General features: G+C 39.9%; 1 protein-coding gene across 1 annotated transcript; it reads right to left on the reverse strand.

The window, feature by feature from the left end:
* Nucleotides 1–304: 304 nt before the first annotated feature.
* LOC139464040 (cytochrome P450 3A29-like) lies at nt 305–21,252 on the reverse strand. The gene is made up of 14 exons (XM_071245556.1): nt 21,088–21,252; nt 17,650–17,737; nt 15,455–15,507; nt 14,886–14,982; nt 14,563–14,679; nt 12,710–12,798; nt 11,684–11,835; nt 10,723–10,859; nt 10,107–10,215; nt 9,122–9,279; nt 7,739–7,827; nt 6,863–7,000; nt 3,575–3,725; nt 305–437 (listed from the first exon to the last, which is right to left on the reverse strand). Exons 1-14 carry the CDS (start codon nt 21,159–21,161, stop codon nt 360–362), a joined length of 1,530 nt encoding a protein of 509 aa, XP_071101657.1. The 5' UTR covers nt 21,162–21,252; the 3' UTR covers nt 305–359.
* Between the last annotated feature and the right edge of the window lie 1,976 nt (nt 21,253–23,228).

Here is a 23,228-nt window from a genome sequence, read left to right on the forward strand (position 1 = left end):
AATTGGCCTTCAGCAACCCATGCTTGTTGTAAAAGGCGACTATGCTTGTCGCTAAGATGTGACTAACAGGATCAGGTTGACATGCTGCTGACTTTGTTGATACATGTCATCGTCTCACTATTCCACAGATCGATGCTCATGATGTTAATCACTGGATTGTTTGATCCAGACTCAATTATTTACAGACCACCATCAAATAGCTGTAATATTGCTTAGTGTGGCTTTAAACAATAAACAAACATGGACTCTTCAACAAACAAACATGGACTCTTCATAGAGATACAGTTTTGTAAGTTATCCAATAGGCTTTTTCCCTTGATATTATCATTACATGAGCTGCTAGTGCCTCTTCACCTTGGTCAGCATCTGGAAGATAATTTCAGTCTGATGTCCTTTTCTGTTTGAAGAACGTTGGCCACCTTAAACGTCAATACTTCCTGTAAACAAACAACAGTATGAAAGTAGTGAGTGTATTATGCTGAATGTCATTGACAAAAGCTGCTATTCATCTCCACCGTTAGGACTGTGCCCTGGGGGCGTATCAGAAAACATGATGATACGAACAGGACAGTCTTGATGCTGGTGCAGTTATGGCCTCTTCAGTGAGTGAGTGAGTGAGTGGGTGGGTGAGTTAGTGAGTGAGTGAGTGAGTGAGTGAGTGAGTGAGTGAGTGTTTGGTTTTATGCCTCTTTATTAGCAATATTCCAGCAATATCACAGCAAGAGACATCAGAAATGGGCCTCACACATTGTACCCATGTGGGGAATCGAACCCGGGCCCTGGACATAACCAGCAAACGCATTAACCACCAGGCTACCCCACCAGCCCACCTGGCTTGAAGCACAGGAGTCCGTATCTAAAAATAGACGCCCTCATGCATATTCATGACCATCTCCACACGCTTGAAGACTGTTGAATAGTTATATGATTTATTCCTTCAGAGTGAATGTGGAATGTCCCCAAAGACATGTCACCACATGTCTGTCTGAAAGTCTGCTGTACAACAACAGGGACTGATGTCCCTTCGTCGATGTACTGGTTGTGTAGCTGACCCTTCTGACAGAACATATTATACACCTGGAACAACATACTTTCATTAAGGTCATGTGTCATAATAGTCCGGAGAGGACTTTGCATTACAATGTTAATACCACCAGGGTAGGCTTATGTTAAAATCCTCCAACAAAACTTTCAGATACTGAATGTCCATTAAATGTCAATGTTGATAAAAAATAACATGATTCTTTGAACAGTTTAGGAAATAATAACATATTTGTCTAAAGCAAATGCAAACAAATATTAATTGTATATTACACAGGATGTGATTTTCCATTGACAAGGCTGTACTGGTGAAGGTTAAAATCAGCTTGGACAGCCGAAGTTTATAAGCAGACAGCACTGAGTGCAGTCGGTAACTACTCCACACACAGGCTAATACCAGTTGCTTCAAATTTATCATATTTACACCATGTCTACAAAATCTAAACAAATTGAAATATAATTGCATTAATTTCGCATGCAGTTATGCTAACAACCTGTTTATGTACACTACCGAATGCCAATCTTCGCTGTATACCTGTTAGTTAATCAAATCCCTCTTCGTCATTAATTTACACACACATTAATTCCCCTAAGAAAAATGGAAAATGATGACAAATCATATTACACGGTTTCCTCTCTAAGCTAGAAAAAGAAAGCCTAAAAAACATGTAGTCAAGTTTCCAGAGGCTACAGAACAAAGCTGCAGTCTGCATATAAAGAGTTTCTTGATAGTTTCCACCGTAAATACATTAGACAGAAGATCATACAATATTAGAGCACTATAATTTAAAGTTGTCGAAAGAAAACAGTTGATACTGTCTTCCTTTTTCCATTAGAAAAACGTGAAATGGGACACAGTGCCCAAGGTGATCAAAGTTGACATGTCAAAACATGACAAAATCAGCTGATCATACTTATACCGATATGCAACAGACAATGTAGAAACCTAGATCTAACTCAGAACATCCATCACGTAGTGGGACGTTGTCACAGACATCCTCAGGTTTTAGCTACACGAAGAATAAAAGTTAAGACGTACAATTTTCAATCTGCATGAAGTGAGGGATGATATTGGCTACTATATAATGAAGCAGTTGTGTTCATGTACTGTATGTTATGCCAAATATATGTTTTAATTGTAGCATGATTATCATTATGAGGTGATTATGATCATATATTACAGTAATGTTGAAGTGCAATTGTACAATATGTGAGGGCACGGGTGGCCCAGTCGTCTAAGGCGCCGTGATTCGCTGTGCAGAGTTGCGTCCCTTGGGCACGCCAGAAACCTATGATTGTGGGTTAAAATCACAGTTCGCCCCGATTATGTTTCTAGGTTTGTCAGTACCATACCCGTGCTCGTGGGTTTCACCGAAGTGGTAAACGTCTGAGACCTGCATAACTTCGGGCTTTCCTCCCACATTAAGCTGACACACCGTGATATAACTGGAATACTGTTAAAACGGTGTTAAACCCAACTCACTCACTCACTCAATATGTAGTATAATGAGTTAACTAACATTGCCTCAGTTCAGGTCGATTTGTCTGAATTTTCCAGTAACGTATGTAAGTGAGTGAGTGAGTGAGTGCGATTTTATGGCTCTTTTAACAATGTTCCAGCAATATCACAGCAGGGGACACCAGAAATGGGTTACAAACATTGTACCCATGTCAGGAACCGAACCCAGGTCTTCAGCCTGACAAGCAAACACTTTAACCACTAGGCTACCCAACACCCCTCAATAAAGTATGTGGTGCACCCAGTCTATGTGTTGTGTTGACAGTCGTTTACTGCAGCCTGTACCAAGTGCACTGGAGAAAACAAACCCGAAATCGCGCCGTGTTACGTATTGCACCAGTTGGGTCTTCTGGCAGCGTATTGTTCAAACCCTAATAGAAACTTTAAACGCAAGGGACTAGGATCACCTTACTTACAAAAGGTGAGCGAAAAACATACAAATGGCTTTAGATAAGAACATGGATGTGCAGGAAAGACTTGCTGCTCAATATCACTTTTGGCAGATACTCATATAATCTGTTTGTTTGTTCGTTTATTTGCCTTTTAACGCTGCTCTCCAATATTCCAGCTATAGAATGGCGGTCTGTAAATAATCGAGTCAGGACCAGACAATCAGTTACGCCCTCACAGTTGACAACAGCATTACTGCATCTTCCCTTTAAATTAAACCCTACAAATTGGATGTTTCACAAAAGTCAGGCAGGGTTCTTTCTATGCCTGCTAAGAGGCTGATATTCAGTCCCAAGTCTGGAGCAAATATCAGAAAATATCATTAGAAATTTCACAATTCAGTGAAATATAGTTATAGAGATGGGTTTACTTCTTTCGAACAGTGTTCTAGTTGTACCACGACGTGTCAGCTTGAAATGGGAGGAAAGCCTGAAGTGATGCAGGTCACTGACGTTTACACTGGCCCACAAGCATGGGTATTATGCTGACAAACCTAGACACAAAATCAGGGTGAACCGGGAGGATGAAGATGACTGAGGTTACAATGACAATGAGGAATCATACCTGTGTGTCTGGCATAGGTTCCAGCTTTGTAGTTCTCAGAAGATGAATTAGGGCAATCTTTGCCTCCACCAGCGCTAGCCGCATCCCAATACACATTCTGGGACCATAGCCGAAAGCCAGGAAGGACAGTGGATTGGACTTTTCATCATGTCTGAAAATTAATTTATGAGAAATAATATCTGAGACCATCAGTCAACTATATTCATAAAATCATGAAATAGAAAAAAAAACTTTATCTTTATTTCAATGACAGTCCCTTTGCTAACAAAGGTCTCATGGTAGAGCATCAGCCCGGAGAGCGGAAGGTCCTGGGTTCGATCCCTGGCCACGTCATGCTAAACGACGTTAAAAGATGATACTTGTTGTTACCCTGTCTGGCGCTCGGCATTAAGGGGCTAAAACAAGGACTGGTCGGCTCGGAGTCAGTATACTGTGTATACATGTTAAACCGTGGCATGGTATCTGAGTGTGCTTGCACTATAAATCGTCATCAGCCTGGACTAGTACAAGCAGCCAAACACAGACGTGCATGCACGTCGCTATATAAGTGCAATAAACTTGGACGCCATTTCACCTCACCTCATCCCTTGGCTAACATCATGTGAACTTAGGTTATAAGTGTTTGCAGCCTGAATAGAAACAAAGCATACTGAGGATCTGAAAGGGGGATCTGTTTTCATAATGATTGGATACTGACACAAACTGTGAATGGTTTGTGTGTGTGTGTCAGTGTGCATGTGTGTGTCAGTGTGCATGTGTGTGTCAGGGTGCATGTGTGTGTCCGTGTGCATGTGTGTGTCCGTGTGCATGTGTGTGTCCGTGTGCATGTGTGTGTCAGTGTGCATGTGTGTGTCAGTGTGCATGTGTGTGTCAGTGTGCATGTGTGTGTCAGTGTGCATGTGTGTTTCAGTGTGCATGTGTGTGTCAGGGTGCATGTGTGTGTCCGTGTGCATGTGTGTGTCCGTGTGCATGTGTGTGTCCGTGTGCATGTGTGTGTCAGGGTGCATGTGTGTGGCAGTGTGCATGTGTGTGTCAGGGTGCATGCATGTGTGTGTCAGTGTGCATGTGTGTGTCAGTGTGCATGTGTGTGTCAGTGTGCATGTGTGTGTCAGGGTGCATGTGTGTGTCAGGGTGCATGTGTGTCAGTGTGCATGTGTGTGTCAGTGTGCATGTGTGTGTCAGTGTGCATGCGTGTGTCAGTGTGAATGTGTGTGTCAGGGTGCAAGTGTGTGTCCGTGTGCATGTGTGTGTCAGTGTGCATGTGTGTTTCAGTGTGCATGTGTGTGTCAGGGTGCATGTGTGTGTCCGTGTGCATGTGTGTGTCCGTGTGCATGTGTGTGTCCGTGTGCATGTGTGTGTCAGGGTGCATGTGTGTGGCAGTGTGCATGTGTGTGTCAGGGTGCATGCATGTGTGTGTCAGTGTGCATGTGTGTGTCAGTGTGCATGTGTGTGTCAGTGTGCATGTGTGTGTCAGGGTGCATGTGTGTGTCAGGGTGCATGTGTGTGTCAGGGTGCATGTGTGTCAGTGTGCATGTGTGTGTCAGTGTGCATGTGTGTGTCAGTGTGCATGCGTGTGTCAGTGTGAATGTGTGTGTCAGGGTGCATGTGTGTGTCAGGGTGCATGTGTGTGTCAGTGTGCATGTGTGTGTCAGGGTGCATGTGTGTGTCAGGGTGCATGTGTGTGTCAGGGTGCATGTGTGTGTCAGTGTGCATGTGTGTGTCAGTGTGCATGTGTGTGTCAGTGTGCATGTGTGTGTCAGTGTGCATGTGTGTGTCATGGTGCATGTGTGTGTCAGTGTGCATGTGTGTGTCAGGGTGCATGTGTGTGTCAGGGTGCATGTGTGTGTCAGGGTGCATGTGTGTGTCAGTGTGCATGTGTGTGTCAGGGTGCATGTGTGTGTCAGTGTGCATGTGTGTGTCAGGGTGCATGCATGTGTGTGTCAGGGTGCATGTGTGTGTCAGGGCGCATGTGTGTGTCAGTGTGCATGTGTGTGTCAGTGTGCATGTGTGTGTCAGGGTGCATGTGTGTGTCCGTGTGCATGTGTGTGTCAGTGTGCATGTGTGTGGCAGTGTGCATGTGTGTGTCAGGGTGCATGTGTGTGGCAGTGTGCATGTGTGTGTCAGGGTGCATGCATGTGTGTGTCAGTGTGCATGTGTGTATCAGTGTGCATGTGTGTGTCAGGGTGCATGTGTGTGTCAGGGCGCATGTGTGTGTCAGGGTGCATGTGCGTGTATGTCATGTCCCACTGCTAGTGGGAGGGGGAGTGAGCAGCTGCTTGTTCGCTTAACCTGGAGAATTGAGAAGCACAAGTAACTCATGTGCATGTGACCTTGTCCGAAATGTGCCTCTGTTCACCCAGCAGTGAATGGGCACCCAGTAGGATGAGAGGGCAATGTGGTTGTTAATAGTTTGTGTGTGTGTGTCAGTGTGCATGTGTGTGTCAGGGTGCATGTGTGTGTCCGTGTGCATGTGTGTGTCAGGGTGCATGTGTGTGTCAGGGTGCATGTGTGTCAGTGTGCATGTGTGTGTCAGTGTGCATGTGTGTGTCAGTGTGCATGCGTGTGTCAGTGTGAATGTGTGTGTTAGGGTGCATGTGTGTCAGTGTGCATGTGTGTGTCAGTGTGCATGTGTGTGTCAGGGTGCATGTGTGTGTCAGTGTGCATGTGTGTGTCAGTGTGCATGTGTGTGTCAGTGTGCATGTGTGTGTCAGGGTGCATGTGTGTCAGGGTGCATGTGTGTGGCAGGGTGCATGTGTGTGTCAGTGTGCATGTGTGTGTCAGTGTGCATGTGTGTGTCATGGTGCATGTGTGTGTCAGTGTGCATGTGTGTGTCAGGGTGCATGTGTGTGTCAGGGCGCATGTGTGTGTCAGGGTGCATGTGTGTGTCAGGGCGCATGTGTGTGTCAGGGCGCATGTGCGTGTATGTCATGTCCCACTGCTAGTGGGAGGGGGAGTGAGCAGCTGCTTGTTCGCTTAACCTGGAGAATTGAGAAGCACAAGTAACTCATGTGCATGTGACCTTGTCCGAAATGTGCCTCTGTTCACCCAGCAGTGAATGGGTACCCAGTAGGATGAGAGGGCAATGTGGTTGTTAACCTAGTGCCTAACTTGCAGCTTGGGTTGTATACTCCCCAGGGAGATGAGAATGATTCTTGAGTGTACACTGATCCAGGTAATAATAGCGCTTTGAGCATGCCTCTTCATCATCATCATCATCATCATCATTATTATTATTATCATAGAGTCACTGCAACAATATCATCAGATACATCTGGTGGATAGAGTTACCTTTCTGGTTTGAAGGAATCTGGATCCTTGAAGAGCTGGGGGTCTCTTTGCATAGCAAACACTGGGACAAAGACAATTTGTCCCTCAGTGATTGTTAAGTCTTTGATCTGAATAGTATCTGAAGCTCTGCGACTTAACCTGAAACACAGAATCAAGTGTGACTATGGATGTAAACTGCCTCTTGTACATATGCCCTCAAAGTTGTTCAACATGACAAATAATATGTCCATTACTCAAGTTATTGTTATCGGACGAGTGTTTTTACAAGATTTTTCAAGTATGTGCAGTAGTGGTACAGATCATAGATGGAGAACATTAGACTGTGACTATTTTATCAGGCGCCATTGTTTCCTTTGCCAACAAATTCCTAAACATATGGCTTTGACTTTGTCATGTAATACACAAAATTGTACCAGAACCAGAAATACCCTGTAGTCACTTGACCAACGTATTTCGCATAACATATGAAATTGTGCAGAAATTATCAATTCATTTTTGGTATTAATTTTGTATGGATGCAGAAATTACTTTTTCATTTTTGGTATTAATTTCATATGGATGTCAGCAACACTCTGTTTGATGCTTAGGAAATTACTACTTTTGAGGGGTAAAAATCTTTTTATAAAAGCTTTAATGCACCCCTATCCTGCCTCCTGCTAACTCCTTTTAAAGATGCAGCAACTAGAATGATGGAGGTTCACCGGTTGACCAGAAACATCAGTAACATGGACATGGACCACGCATGTACAAACCAGGTTAGTCATGTCTTATGACACAATCTTACTATCACTGTAATCTTACACAAGACCTGGGGTTAATAGCATGAGCAGGTTAGTCATGTCTTACGACACAATCTTACTATCACTGTAATCTTACACAAGACCTGGGGGGTAGAGCCTGAGCGTCTCTGTGATGACGTTGTCCAGATACTTCAGTTTCCCTATGTTGTCATAGTTGGGTTCCTCCTGGGGAAAAGAATAAGGACAATGTCTACTACTGACTGACTGATGTAGCTGTATCGAGTGCTGCAAGCAGAACTTATTTTAACACAAAGATGTCTGTTCCTGAATAAATATACTGGTCATCTTGCCTCATGGTTCCACAAAACAATCTCAGACAAAACGATCGTACACCCCATACTACAACGTTGACTTATGACAGGTATATAACCTGTTCTTTTTCTCATCAGAAGATGATAAATTCCCCAAGCCCCCACAAATTCGAAAAAACAAATCAACGGATTGTTAAAGCAAGTCCAACAAGAGTGATCTGTCTGACTGGATGAGAGTATTCCTGTCTAATCTGTCTGTCTGTATACAAGAGGAGTTATTGAACTATTAAAACAATACCACAGAAATGGGATTTGGAACTTGGGATTTGGATGTCAGGTCTTTTTAGCAATGATAGAAATTAGTGGATGACACACAATTGGTTCATTTGTTTGTTTGTTTGTTGTTTAACCCAGCACTGTCTGTGAATTATCTAGTCTGGATAAAACAATCCAGTGATTGATATTAGTCGCATCGATCTACACAACTGGGATACAATAACATGCATCAACCAAGTCAGCGAGCCTGACCACCCGATCCTAGTCGCCTTTTACAACAAGCATAGTCGCCTCATTTACAATTGCCTTCTTATCATACAATGACAATAGACTGCTTTGTGTTAATCACTCAGGCACGCATGTGTGCCTCATAGTACATACACACCGCCAAAAGAAACACAAATACCACACGTTGGTAATTATATGAAGAATTACTCATATTCATGAGATATTAGATTGGTTCCCTGCACAAACGAACATACTGATATGTTGTGTGAACCGATGCTCATGAATGCATCACATGCGATGTCATCGATACATGACCCGAGATGCAGGATAAGTGTGCAGGATTAGCGTGTTGGAAAGTTTGGAAATCACGTGCAACATATTGTGATAAGAATAAAGACAATGTGATAACACTTGATTGTTAGTCTTGTCATTGAGTGGTACGCATTGGAAACATCTCTTCTTAACGTACAAACCTCTCTATATATTTCTGTGGTTCACGTTTCTTTTGGTGGTGAGTACATAATAAGTTTGTTTGTTGTTAACGCTGCACTCTGCAATATTCCATGTATACAATGGCTGCCTGAACACAAGTCGGGACCAAACAATTCAGTTATCGGTATTGTGAGCAGCAATCCACGCCATCAGCGTACGAGGACACGGCCACTAAAATGATTACAACAATGCACCCCAGTATTTCTACTGACATTTCCAAGCATTGCTTTGATTTCTTTATACGCCTTCTCCTGTACATCTGGGTTCATGGCAAGACTGTGTGATACAAAGGCCAGTGTCGACGCAGTTGTTTCGTAGCCAGCAATGAAGAAAATTATCCCTTGGCCAACTATTTCATCTGTTGTTAGACCTGTAAAAGTCATTTTTTACTTAAAAAATAAACGACAAGTAGGAGTAGTATATTGCATACTACTCCACTGCAGGGAGAATAAACCATGAGGGGCACAAATAAAGAGATATCAATATAACGTATAACCTCTTTAATGATGTTAATAAAATGTACAAGCTTCAAAAACATTTACCTGTATTTAAATAATGATGACTCCCTGAATAGAATCTGACCCTGGCAATGAAGGACCATTTCATGAACAGGAGGTGGGTGGGTGGGTTTGTGTGTGTGTCTTTCTCGCATATTCTCATGATTTGCACATTGATTATCTGTACGTTTTCTCCTAATACCGATTGTAATATCTCTCCCACTTTTGGATGTGATTGTTCGACCATTGCATTAATCTACATTGCCAAGCTACGTCTACGGGGAACAATTCACTGGACACCTCCCTCTCAAAAATAATATCGTCCAATTTACGACGTCATCAAGTTGCTAGCACATTTTAGAATCTCCAGAAATGACAGAAATTAAATGTTTTATCGTGAAATAAACCATGCTTTGTTGTTCATTGTTCTTTATTATGTAGCTATCTCATAATAGAATACAGAAACAAAGTTATGTTATATAAGTATTTGTTGTCCAAAACCACACTGGGCTGCATTCCAGAAATAATCTTGACGGCAGCCAGTGAATAATCTGGATCAACCAAACCAGTGATTGATGTCATGAGTGACGTCCCATGCCATTGGTGTAAGATGGCACCTAATCAACCAAGTCACTACCAGCCACATGACTGACCTACTGTTCAAAGTGCTCAACTCATTCATGAGAGTGTCTGTACTCACGTCTCACTGTATGTTTCTCCGAGATCTGACCACCGGCTGTGTCAATATTTTCATCAGCATCGTCCTCAATCTCAGCATCCATCAAGAGTTGCAGAAAGTCATTTCTCTGCTATTAACGAAAGAAGTTTACTGGTATAATTTTCAACAAATAATAACAAAAACAGAAATGTTCAAAGAGGAAACAGCCACCTTCTCCCAGACAAATTTGTTCCGGTTTGTTACAGTCTGAGTGTTGCTGTTCTTCTCGCCTCATCCCTTGATGGACAGGTCCTATGAACTTTTGATCATACTCTCCATTGATTGGCTACTGACTTCGTGGGCGTGTCAAGTTATGTGCATAAATTAAACAATCACCTGATTCATGTCACACCACAGTATATATTCCTGGAATGTTTATCAATCTCGTCATTTTTGTCTGCTTTCATATATAAAACTGTTGTTGGTCCAACTTTTGTAGAAAACACATGTTTTCGTTGTCAAATTTAATTGTACAGATTGACTGAGGATTTTTTTAGGTTCATTGAGGTATGAATCGAAAAACTGAAGTGCAAACTGAATGAATCCTCTTAGCTGATTCTTACAAAGGTTTGCACATCATTCAACAGGGATATCTAACCTCCTGCTGTTCCTTTGTGTCATTCTGTCGCTGTTTCATAATTTCGGTGACAGTCGTTTGAAAAAAGTTGATAACGTTTTGTGGAAATAGTCCTATTCCCATCTTCAATAGGATCTGTTCAAGTGGAGGAACCAAACCTGCACAAGAGGAAAGTTAGCTGGGTTTCAATAATAACTATTTATATCACGGCAAAGAGACCTACCACTCAGAGATGACGATTAATGATTGGGGTCAGCGTTTTACCTTGGTCAGCTCACTCTCTTGAATCGTGACCAATTGAACGACCTCTAATGGTGAGATTAGAACAAGATCCAGCCCTCCAGAAATAGCCATGACTTAATACATGCACTCATGGAAGAATGAAACCAAATACAAGACGTTGTGTGTGGGTGTATCTTGAAGTCAATGTGGTACATGTGTGAAACTGACTGTGATCATTTTAATTCCATCACACCAGAGTGACTTATATGTCAACAATATGCCATGGTGAACGCTAGTGAGAGAGTGAGTGAATGAGTTTAATTTAATGTCGCATCAGCATTATTTCAGCCATACAGCGACGAGAACAAGTTCGTATATACACAAGTGAGTCAGTAACTGAACACTATTATACAGAAACAGTGATCGTCGTCAAGTAATCTCTTCACTATGACGTCAGGTCACATGATGCCAACTCTGCTCATCAACTCTCGGGAATTTCAGGAATACGGATAGGTTTTTAACATATTTTGCCTACTTATATTGACATTAGAATGTTTTTTTTCAAGATACTTGCTCTAGCATGCTCTGTAAATGATTTAATCCCACATTTAGACTCCATCTCCTTTAAGCTTGATATATAGTGTGGTATAGTTTCTTTTCAGTGTCAGCATATTGCCTGAAAATCAAACCAAATCAGACTAACAAATCCATTCAGCGTAGAATTCATAGGTAAGGCTGTAGAAAGAAGCATGCAACATACCTGCTAGTATGGGCAACATCCTTCTTGCTTTTGATAGTGAAAATATCGCCTTAGCATGAGTGACAAAAGGGTGGTTCAAATCATTTTGAGAATCGATCTTTATACCAAAGACAGTTTGAGAAATGACATCCATAGTGTAAGCTCCAAAGTATCTGAAAGAGATTTATCAAAGATTATGCTTTGTAATGTATTTCCATTTCATGCACCTACTCCTAAAAGGGACACAATACTAGTGGCTTTCTGACATGGCGACAACAACTTGGAGGTTTTTTTGGTCAGACTTATTCACCCCACAGTCAATGATGTTTCAGTTTTAGGTCGGTGGCCTGTAAATAATCTGGGTCAGGCATATCACTGATGATCTATTCTGCCCCAAATCTTGTAAGGTATTAGTTGTCGCTGATGAATACTTCTGATAACACACGATCGAGCAGTTGGGAATAGATACAAGACAAACAATGTTTGCTCTCTGAAAGGATTTTGCTTTTTCTAACATATATATGACATACAGCATGCCCAGGATTTTCTGAACAAATTACTTTTTCATTCTTATTATTTTGTCAGGCCTAATTAAAAAAAAACAAAGATGGGTTCCACAATGGGTACAAGGTATGATGTCCATTCTTGGATTGTCTGCCCTGACACCACTAGGAAACTGCTAAAAGCTACGTAAAACCCTAGTCACGCCTTCATTGACATAGAGAACACTGGGAGTCGTAGTTACAAACAATGTGTCCTCCACGTTATACCAAGACACAAGTATTAATATAAAAACAACGTTCCTCTACATTCGTGTCAAATCCCCAGGATTTGCAAGAGAGTTCAATTATAGGTAGAATGTAATTTCGCAAAAAACATATGCACATCTAACAGTGCTGCTGTATAGCTAGATTAATCTCTAATGCCATGAATACAAAATCTTGAAATAAATAAAACACTTATGTCATCGTGTATATAAAGTTCTTAAAAATTAAAGGATCCATTTCAAGCCATATGATAAACTGAAATGTTTACTACCATACTTACTCCTTCACATCCACCCCTTCCTTTTCCCCATAGGTTTTAGAGAAGTTATTGGACAGAGTCTTTCCACAGTCGTTGATGGCAGCACACATCTTGGAACAGATGCAAAAACTCATTCCTGTACAACACTATATACTGTAAATCATGAAATTAATGCGTCTCCAAAAGAATGTGACCGCTGGTCCCTAGCCAAAAATGCGACTCAATATGAATGCTGCTCAATAAATAGTGATGTGGAATACAAAGTTGTTTGTTTTCAGCGTATATCTAAGTTGGTATTTCTGCTATCCAAAATGTCTTATTGTTGATATAAACCAGCAAAGCAAAAGACCTCTCGCATTTTTCACATTCAATTCACGCTCTCGTTAATTTCAAGATTTACAGTATACTACACCAAAGAAGTTAAGGACAGCCGATTCCTTCATGAACGAATCCGGTTTTCCTCAACTTCTTTTGAGTAGTATCCTGCTATATTTGTCTCAGTAAAATGAGCAGTTGCCTTAGATACCTAACAACATGCATGAAAACTATATTCATTGCAGAGATTAATATGAATTATTTATTTTGGAGGTCAATGGGACTCAAAGCCTTTTCTTGTATGGGTCCCTAGTTAAAAAAAACGAAGGTCCCAGAAAAGCGTACATGCTCAGAGACTGTTAGTTAAAAATGGATACCGAGTTACCCAAATGATATAAATCTACAAGTGCTAGCACTGGAAGGTCGTGAAGCATTCGACTCTGTATGGTATAATTTAAAAGATTTCTACAGAAATTAATTTAAAGTGGTACCAAATCATGAAATAACAGCATTCATTTCTAAACTTGCATACAAATTGTCCCAGTGGATGCACTCTGAATTGTTTTTTAGTCCCATTTCAATTTTTATGAGTAAAAGATACATGATTATGAGTCATCCGGTAAATCCCTTGATCACCTGCTCCAAGTTTCTTTTCAAAATATCAAATTTCTCATCGTTTCTTTATATGTCTACTTCTACAAAGTCAGATGTGCATGTATGGCTAAAAAAAATAATCTTGGTTCTCAGACACAGCCCATATCATCATAAAGTCTGCCGAACATTTCGTTTTTATTTCCATTTTCAAAAGAATATAAAATCCCAATACTTAAAAACAATGGGATCCAATATAGTATAGAGTTACTTCCCTTTACATCAGCACTGCTTTATTGCGCATCTTGTGTTATGGTAATGATGGCAATAGGAGTTTGCATGCAATCCACAGCAATGTTCCAGCTGTTTAACGGCAGCCTGATAAACTTTAAAGTCTGGACCAGACAAGCCAGTGATTGAACATACATGTATCAGCAACTATAAGCATACATGCAGATTGCTGGGGACCTACTGGTATTCGAACCTCTCTACGTGGGATATATACTAGGGCTGGGAGGAATCCAAATTTACTACCCGGGTACCCAGCCCCCTATTACCCGACCCTACCCGTGTACCCGCTGTTGGTGTCAAGAGATAGGTACAAAATGGGGATTGGGAATAGTTTGACAGTAGCCCTGGCAGAATGTATTTCGATACACGTATAAAACGATGTGGTCATGCATATACTGAAGTTGACTGAAGTTTTAGTTTTGTTCAAACATATATAGGTTAGAATTAACGTGTTCATAGTCATGAAGAAATGCGAACATTAGAGACTTAAAATTGGAGTGTAACTATGTAGTTATATAGCGAAATTTTGTCATGAAACAATAAATCATGTGACTAACCACGGGTCCGGGTAGTCCTGTTGGTACCCGGGTTCTACTCAGTACCCACCCCACCCGAGAACCCAAGTTACCCGTCCCAGCCCTAATATATACCCAACAAAGACAATGAGAGTGACTCACCCGTCTCAGTTTGCCGCCGCTGAAACTGGGTGAGATAATGCTTCTCACCCTCTTCCAGGGGGCATCTTCCAGGAAAAATATACTCACACTCAGTGGGTAGGGAATGAGTAAGAATTTCTGGAAATATAGGTACAGAAACTTTAACATTGGATTTGTAACACTTAAATGTAATATGTATGAGTGGTTTTAATATCGCATTTAGCATAATTTCAGTTACTCAATACAAGCCATCGGAATAAGAGCAATTCTTCAATGTTTATGCATTATAGTGTTATGTTCTTTGAAACAATATGATTAATGAGCTAAATGAATACATTGCTTACAATCCGGTTCCTGAAAGTACTGAAGCTCTTGACAAACACCTCCTTCAGAATGTCCAGATCGGATATAACAAGGGCTGGCTTTCTTCCAATGAATACCCTATAGTCAAGAAACAACAAAATACATGAAAAATCATTGTATATGACAAAAGAACATTGCATCCAACACAACAATGTTGGGTACAAGATGTCCTGCTTTTAAACAAAGACTTCAAAACTGACAGTTGTTATTATTGTGACAATTTTATTTTTCTTTCTGCCATGATCTCTCGATGGTTAGTTTGAATCCCAGATTCAGACAGATTATGATCCCTGATTTGTCTGCACCAGTACTGTGATTACAGGTTTTACCTAAATGATAAACATCTAAGACCTGCATCAATTCGGCTTTCCTCCCACATGAAACTAGCATTACATCCCATTCACTTGCCTATATAATGTTCATCGTTGAGTTGATAATTTACTTTGGTCACCAATTCCGACTCTGACTTATATGACTATCAAGGACAGGGTGCTGCCACTCAGAGCATGAAGATACATGTCCAATCTTGATGTGTACGAGATGCACCTACCCATATACATCTCCATATTGTCGTTTCCATTCTTTGAGTTTGTGGAAGAAACTCTGTTAAAATAGAAAGCAAAATATGTTTCTTGAGCATTTCATTTTGTTGTCACCTCTCCTAAAATATTAGCCCCACAGCATTGTATCTCACCTGGATATGTAGTCAACGGTTTACAATGTCAACATCGCTGAAACATTTCTGCATGATAATGAGGAACAATTGATAAACATAAAGTGACTTCATGTCAACATGAATCATGGATTCTTGCAAACAAAGGTTCAGCTTTCTAAGCCTTTGTGTTCTTTAAAAATAAATGGTTTTTCTGTACCTTTGGCCCTAATTTTTATGCAGTTTGGAAAACTTTCATCTGAGAACATCACACTGTCCCAATTGAAATTTCTATGCTCCAAACACCAGTTCAAACGTCGCTCTTGCTGTTCAGCTTTTAGGAGTGGTGAAGGAATTCCTCGCGATTTCTGACAATCCATTGCATGCAAACATGTTCTTTTTGTCTTCTTAGAAACATGAACTGTTCCTCTATAAATCATTTTATGCCAAATATTTCTATGCTAATGTGTCTGTTTTTAGACGACAGCATATCAAGTCGCCTTCTGTCACAAACAGCCAATTTCTATGGCCTAAACTGATAGTGGAATGTCTGTTCTCTCTGTAATGACCTGTGCTGATCTGATTCCTTGATTGTATAATTCACAAATAATCTTTCTTTTTTCCAAAGCTGCCATTTCCACAATGGTCTTGTTTGCCGTCTGCTAGTTTCTTTACAAATATGACACACAGATTTGTCTCCCTTGATTTAAAGTCAGAATACGTTAAGTTCTACATACACATTTGATATGCTAAATACTGATGGCCAAATGTGTATGAAAAATTCTCAAAAGTTTCTGGTTAAACTACATGTTAAGTCCTACTACTAACTCCCAAATTTGACTTGGCTGAGAAACTTAAATGGCTTTTAATAGGTTTTCAATATAGTTGATGTGGTGGCAACTTGGATTGAGCTGTCATAATTGCTGGCAACAAGTACATGAAGTTCCAGCTTCAGTGGTCCAGTCAATGGTTTCTGAAGAGATTTTTATAACAGATGAAGCACAAATCAATGTTGTTTAATGCCACACTCAGCAATATTCCAGCTATATGACGGCTGTCTGTAAATGATGGAGTCTGGACAAGACTATCACTGATTGACATCATGAACATCGATCCATGCAATTGGGATAAGATGACAAGCATCAACCAAGTCTGACCACCCGATGGGCGTCGTCTTATACACAGGGTTGAAGATTTTTTTTTCTCCAACACAAAGACATTACTCTGAGCACGTAACACTGGAGTTACCATGTCAACAAATCCGTACTGAAGTACACATGTAATTACACTATCTGGTTGTAAAAAGAGCTCATAATATTTCTGGACTTATATTGGTAATCTATTTTATTAATTTTATTCAACATTTCATTCAATATTGTTTCAATTCATTTCGGCGAAATCGTATGTGAAGTGATCAGAAGATCACACAACTCAATGTTATTTACAACAACCACGGTCATATTACCGCTATTGACGCCTTGAAACGAACTTTAGTGAATAGAAAAACACTTTCGGGTCACCTGCCCAATTGTCTAGTTGGGTTTTAAAATTATTTTGTTCACTGCAGCAGGCCTCACGAATATGTATATTACACACAACATACAATAACTACAGACATTCTGAATAAATACACGGCGCACATAGTTAATCGGTCTTTTGTAAGTACACAATTTGTGATGAACATTGCATAATTCCACCTCCCTAAAGGCATTGACTTCAGCTATCCAGACATGAAGTGGGCGATCCGGAGGACATTGAGAAGCTGATCAAAAAACATCAGACATTCGAGACATGCAGGACACTGTAGACAGGGCATATATACATCACTGGCTACATGAGAACCAGAGAGTTCAATATAAGCTTATTTCAATACCATCTATGGAAAGTCATTTCTGAAATGCAAGATCATCATGATCATTTTCTGAAATATCTGACCTAACATTTGTTTGGTCATTTAGTTGACAATATATCTTGTACACAGTAAATATTTCAAAGACATTGTTTATCTTGATCAACAGTCTGTCACAAGCATGCATCATCCAAGTTGATATCATAAGAAATTAAATGGTATTAATTATTATTTGTGAACCTACAACGCCAGTGGTGTGTCCAAAAAGGGGTGCAGGTGGTGGTCCTGTGATGCCCCGATCCCTGAAGTAGCTGTAGGTCCAGGTTGCATATCTGTAAAACAAATGTCACGGTTATGCTTTGTTTGTTTGTTAGTTTGTTGTTCAACGCCGCACTCAGCAATATTTCAGCTATATGACGGTGGTCTGTGAATAATTGAGTCTGGACCAGACAATTCAGTAACTGACATGATGAGCATCGATCCACGCAATTGGGATACAATGACATGCATCAACCAAGTCAGCGAGTCTGACCACCTGTTCCTGTTAGTCTCCTGTTCAGACAAGCATAGTCGCCTCTCAAGAAAAGCATAGGTCGCAGAAGACGTATTCTAACCCGGATCTTCACGGATCAAGATAATAGGACGTCACAGTATATACTGCAATACGCTTCAAAGGATACATATTACAGTATTGTTTGTGTGTTCCAGCATATTCGGTACAAAATATGTTACATGTTTCGTTATTACTTGTATCATTAAACCAAGAATCTACACAATAATTCATTCACATCTGATGTTTCCCTTCAAAATTGACTGAGAAAATACAAAATACGAAAGTGATTTTTCTCTCAAGTTATCTCTCCTGCATCCTGATAACAAAATGGCGACTGACCATGCTGAATTTGACATCAATGCAAAAATCGGTGCTTTTGCACAAATTTGGCCTAAAAAATGTAAATAGCTCCCAATATATCGCATTATGTATTGCAATACAGATCCCTGTATCACAATGCCATATTTTTATAAATTTCGCCATAAAAGAATTATATCTGATAGCCGATATCTTAAGCATTTGACACCATTTTGAATATACATGATATAAGGAGCAATTCAAAAGCAAATCTTTTCTCGAGATGAGTGAGTGAATGAGTTGTGTTCAAAGACGCTTTGAATAGTATGTTAGTTATATCACAGCATTTCAAATTCTGAAGTGATTGACGTCTTGGCCATTGACCTCTTTGATGAAACCCAGAAGCAAGGTTGAAGAAAAACCAATCACAATCTGGATAAAGCTTGGATTCGATCACATGTATATTGTCATAGGAATCTGTTCTCAAGATAAACAGATTATATTACATCAAATAATAGCATTTAAAAACAACACACTCAAAGAAAAGAGATGCAGATTCATTGGGATTATAATTATACATCACTTAGATCTCACTATCGAGCCTTTGTTCTCGGACCATATCATATTTCTTGGTTTGACAACACCATGCCATTCTTCTGGATTTCATCAAAGTGGTCAAGTTCTTTAACATTTTCTTTTGGCATTTTCATAAGTTTAGGCATTTTCTCTACTTTGCTGACCATGCTGACAGGACTTGATATAACTACTTCAAAGCGGAATAAAACCCAAACTCATTAACCATGTTACCGTATTTTCTTGAGTATAGTGCACACTTTTTTCTCCAAAAAACACAGCTTTGTAGAAGGGGGTGTGCATTATACACAAATTAATGAGTTTGGATGTTTTTTTCCCCCATGGAAAGTCATTACCGTGAGCACGAAACGCCGGAAATACCATGTCAACAAATCCACACTGAAGTACGCAAATTAATCATGTAATTACAGTCTGGCTATAAAAAGTATTCTTTGTATATCTGGACTTATGTTTGTAACTTATTTCATTAATTTTATTCAAAATTCCTTTTAATATTGTTTTTATTAATTTCGGCAAAATCGTGTGTGAAGCGATCGGAAGATCGCACAACTCACCGTTATTAACAGGAACCACGGTCAGAACGAACTTTTATTGACAGAGAATGGATACATATATCATAAATGCCACACTTTGACTCGTTAAAAGTCATATTTGCTTTTGTTTGACAATTCTATGTCAACATGTAATTCTCGTAGTAGAACTCATTTACATCCTAGAGAGATGCACAAATATATGTTGCATTTAACATTAAATTACAAGGTCAAAGTTACAAACACATAATACCCATTTTAAATAAATCCAGTAAAATCTGCTTCATCTCTGACGTAACTTCCAAAGGACATTATTTATTGATTATTTCCCTTTGCATTATTGTTACGAGGTTAGCAAGTGCCACATGATCATGCACACCGCTTCAGTTAGACAAATTAAATTTTCTGTTTTCTCTAGTATCACACTCAATTTTCATATTCATTACAATTAATAAGAAATGCTTTTATCAATATGTTGTCAGCAAACTGACGTAAATGAATGTTCTCCCAATTCGATTTACACATCACCTTAACACTATGACCATGGATTTCGCGAAATATACAAGGTCTTTTGGTAAAAATAGCTCAAATATATTAGGATTGCATTTTGGGGAAGAAATAACAGACAGATAGTAAACAACGACAGAACTGAATGTGCATTATCATGTTGTTGGATTTTTGTTCATGCAAGAATTAGTCACGTGACACCTCCCGCGTGTCTATTCTTAAGTTGTATTAGAGCAAGGCGATCATATGGTGTTTTTTAATATTTCCTCACAAGAGTCACTTTTGTTTTTCAATTTTTGGTAAATGATTCTCTTTCTAATGAGCAAAAGTGAAACGAGATGCAAACACGTGTGCGCTATAACGAGGACTTGGTGATAAGTGGTCCTCATGCAGTGATAACTGCATGCATGGTTCCTAGCCAGTACAGAATATCTTTCAACACATGTTCAAATACCCTCACCAAGTTCACCATGAAAGGTGGTGGGTAGACATACAGGAAGTGAACATGGCAAATCAGTATCTGTTCCTGTAGTGATAATGTCCCTTTGTACTATTTGTCTCGAGGGGAATTATTCCCATGGAACGACAAACTGTTTCCACGGTACATGTACACAGTCAATATTTGTTCTGGATGGAACTAATTCCATGTGGAACTGTTTTTTCTTGTTTTATTTGTGGTTTAACCCCACACTCGGCAATATTCTAGCAATATGACGGCCGTCTGTAAATAATCATGTCTGGACCAGACAATACAGTGATTGACATCATGCGCATCGATCTACACAATCGGGATACGATGTCATGCATCAACCATGTCAGTGAGCCTGACCATCTGATCACGATAGTGACCTGCAATTACAGAGTATCACGATGGGGGATCATGTAAGGATTCGATCCTGGTCCTTCCACATGATGAGCCAACGCTCAAACAACTGATTCAGATAAGGCTACTCCACCGGACCCATACCAACATTTGTTGAGGAGCAAACATGACAATTACACAGCAATGACATCACATATACTGAGAGATGTCGCAACAGAGCTGCACTGCACTGAAAACACTCATAACACTGGTTATAGATCTGATGGGGAAAAAACCCATTCAGGTGAGATTGTCAATGTCCACCTGAGACACCTGAGGCAAGTTGGGACACCTGAAAAAAGCGCAGAACATGGATATTATGAACAACTGTCAACTTACATGTATAACAGGACGGCTGTCGCTAAAGCAAGCAGCAGATACAGCGGGACATACACTAGCCCCAGGATCTCCATGCTGATGTGACGAGTAAAATCCCACAAAGTCACTTCCTTTAAATACTGCTGGCTGTCAAAGCAAAACAAATATTCTTTTGCACAACGTTCAACGTACGACAGACGGCTAAAACGGAACCGCGTCAAAACAGCACCAACTTGGATAAAATATTTCATTGGCTAAAACGGCTCTAGATCTATTTATGTTTGGATATGTGTGAGCAAAACAAATACTAGTTTACCATTTGTGAAAGCTTTATTGCCTATTTAACAACATTCAAAAGATGTCTTTCTGTTCATACATTCATTCAACGTAGACAACACACGTAATAAACATTCAACATATATTACCGTTTCAGCTTCGTGCAGTTTTGACGCAGTGCCGTTTTACCTCAGACAGCGAGACCAGTTCATGGACTGTGTAAACAAGGTAAAGGGAACCGGCCTACTTCGAATGTCAGTGAGGCGGTGATTCATGAATATGCGTGTATATTTCGCAAGAACGTCGTACTGCAGTTGCTATTTCTTATGTAACTTATTGCGACACACGTACAGGTCTTGCTCTGTGAGAGAGAGAATCTCACCCGAGTGTCTTTTGATATCAAATATATCAACACGAGTTGATAAAAGTAGGTAAACTCTGAAGCTTGTCGAGTTTTTTCCCCACTTGTCAACAAGTGTGAGATTTTATTTATCATCCAACATCATTCTTCCAACTTTTTCAGTTTGTTGACAGTAATAAGCAGTGTTTAAAAAGTACTGCTTGCAGCTTCAGTAGCAGAGCCATTAGTGATGTCATTTGATTGTGACGTCATGTAACAATGACGTCACGATGGTCTGCAAACCATTGTGATGCAATTTCATTGCAGCGATATCTACAGTTTACATAATACTAAACGAGCTCCCGTGTAATACCAATTCTATTAAACGAGTGAATAGTTGTGGTATCTGACGAGCGAAAGCGAGTCAGATACCACAACTATTCACGAGTTTAATAAAATTGGTTTGTTTGTTTGTTTGTTTGTTTGTTTATAAACACGGAAATTAGTTCCTACTTGACCTTTGGTATTTGCATCTCTATCCGCATATGACCTTTTTGATTATTCGTGCCCCCTATATCAGATGTCATTTATTTTATCTAACTATGCATATTTTCGAACTCCATCGTATCGCGGTACAGGGAAAAGTTGTACTTGGAGGTCCAGACCATGCACGGATGTTTTCGAGTAGGTGACATTTGGCGCGGGGCTGGGGTTGGTGTGTATAACTTACTGTCCTCGTAAAAGGAACTGGCTGTGCTTGCCAAAGTTTGTGTTTTTATTGTAGCTTTAAGGCCAGACTGTGCACACATGGAAATGTAGTGGCTGTTGAATAGTTATTTATGTACATACAAATATACAAATATACTCAGACAAAAAAGCCTCAATGTAGAATTGGCGAATTGGGTAGAGTACCACTAAGCATTAAAATTGCTAAACGTGCCATACCATAACTGGTGTAAGTAAGTATTACCTGTTACTGTTCACAAATGGTAAAGTAGGTACTTTTAAAAAAAGCAGTAAAAGTTCCTCAGACATTTGAATGGTATACTGTGACGTATTCTAACATACATGCCATCTAGCTGTACTTCTATTACTGTAATCTTTGTTGTTGTACAACTCATGTACCACCGATGGTTGTTATCGAGTAATAAAAGAGAGAAAAGAAAAGAAGTTCATAGGAAAACATTTCCTTTTCGCGTAACTCCAAACCACGGGTGGGCCTGCTCTGGCAAAGACGGGTTTCGCCGGCTCGACTTCTCCTAGTTATTCATGTACCGGTATATATTCATACATACAAATATACGAACACACTCAGACAAATAAAAGCCCCAATGTAGAATTGGTTAATTGGGTAGAGTACCACTAAGCATTAAAATATTAATAATAAGATTTCATCATTTACGTTGAAACACACAAAAAACTTGGTCATATTATCCCTGGCTGATATTTACTTCTCCATGATCACATTTCTAAACCTTTACTGTTTTTGGAACTGGTAACTACAAACTACCGACAGAAACAGGCCGATTGGAAACTATACCACGAG

The sequence above is a fragment of the Haliotis cracherodii genome, unplaced genomic scaffold (assembly GCF_022045235.1).
Source record: "Haliotis cracherodii isolate W230 unplaced genomic scaffold, xgHalCrac1.p SCAF_16, whole genome shotgun sequence".
NCBI lineage: Eukaryota > Metazoa > Mollusca > Gastropoda > Lepetellida > Haliotidae > Haliotis > Haliotis cracherodii.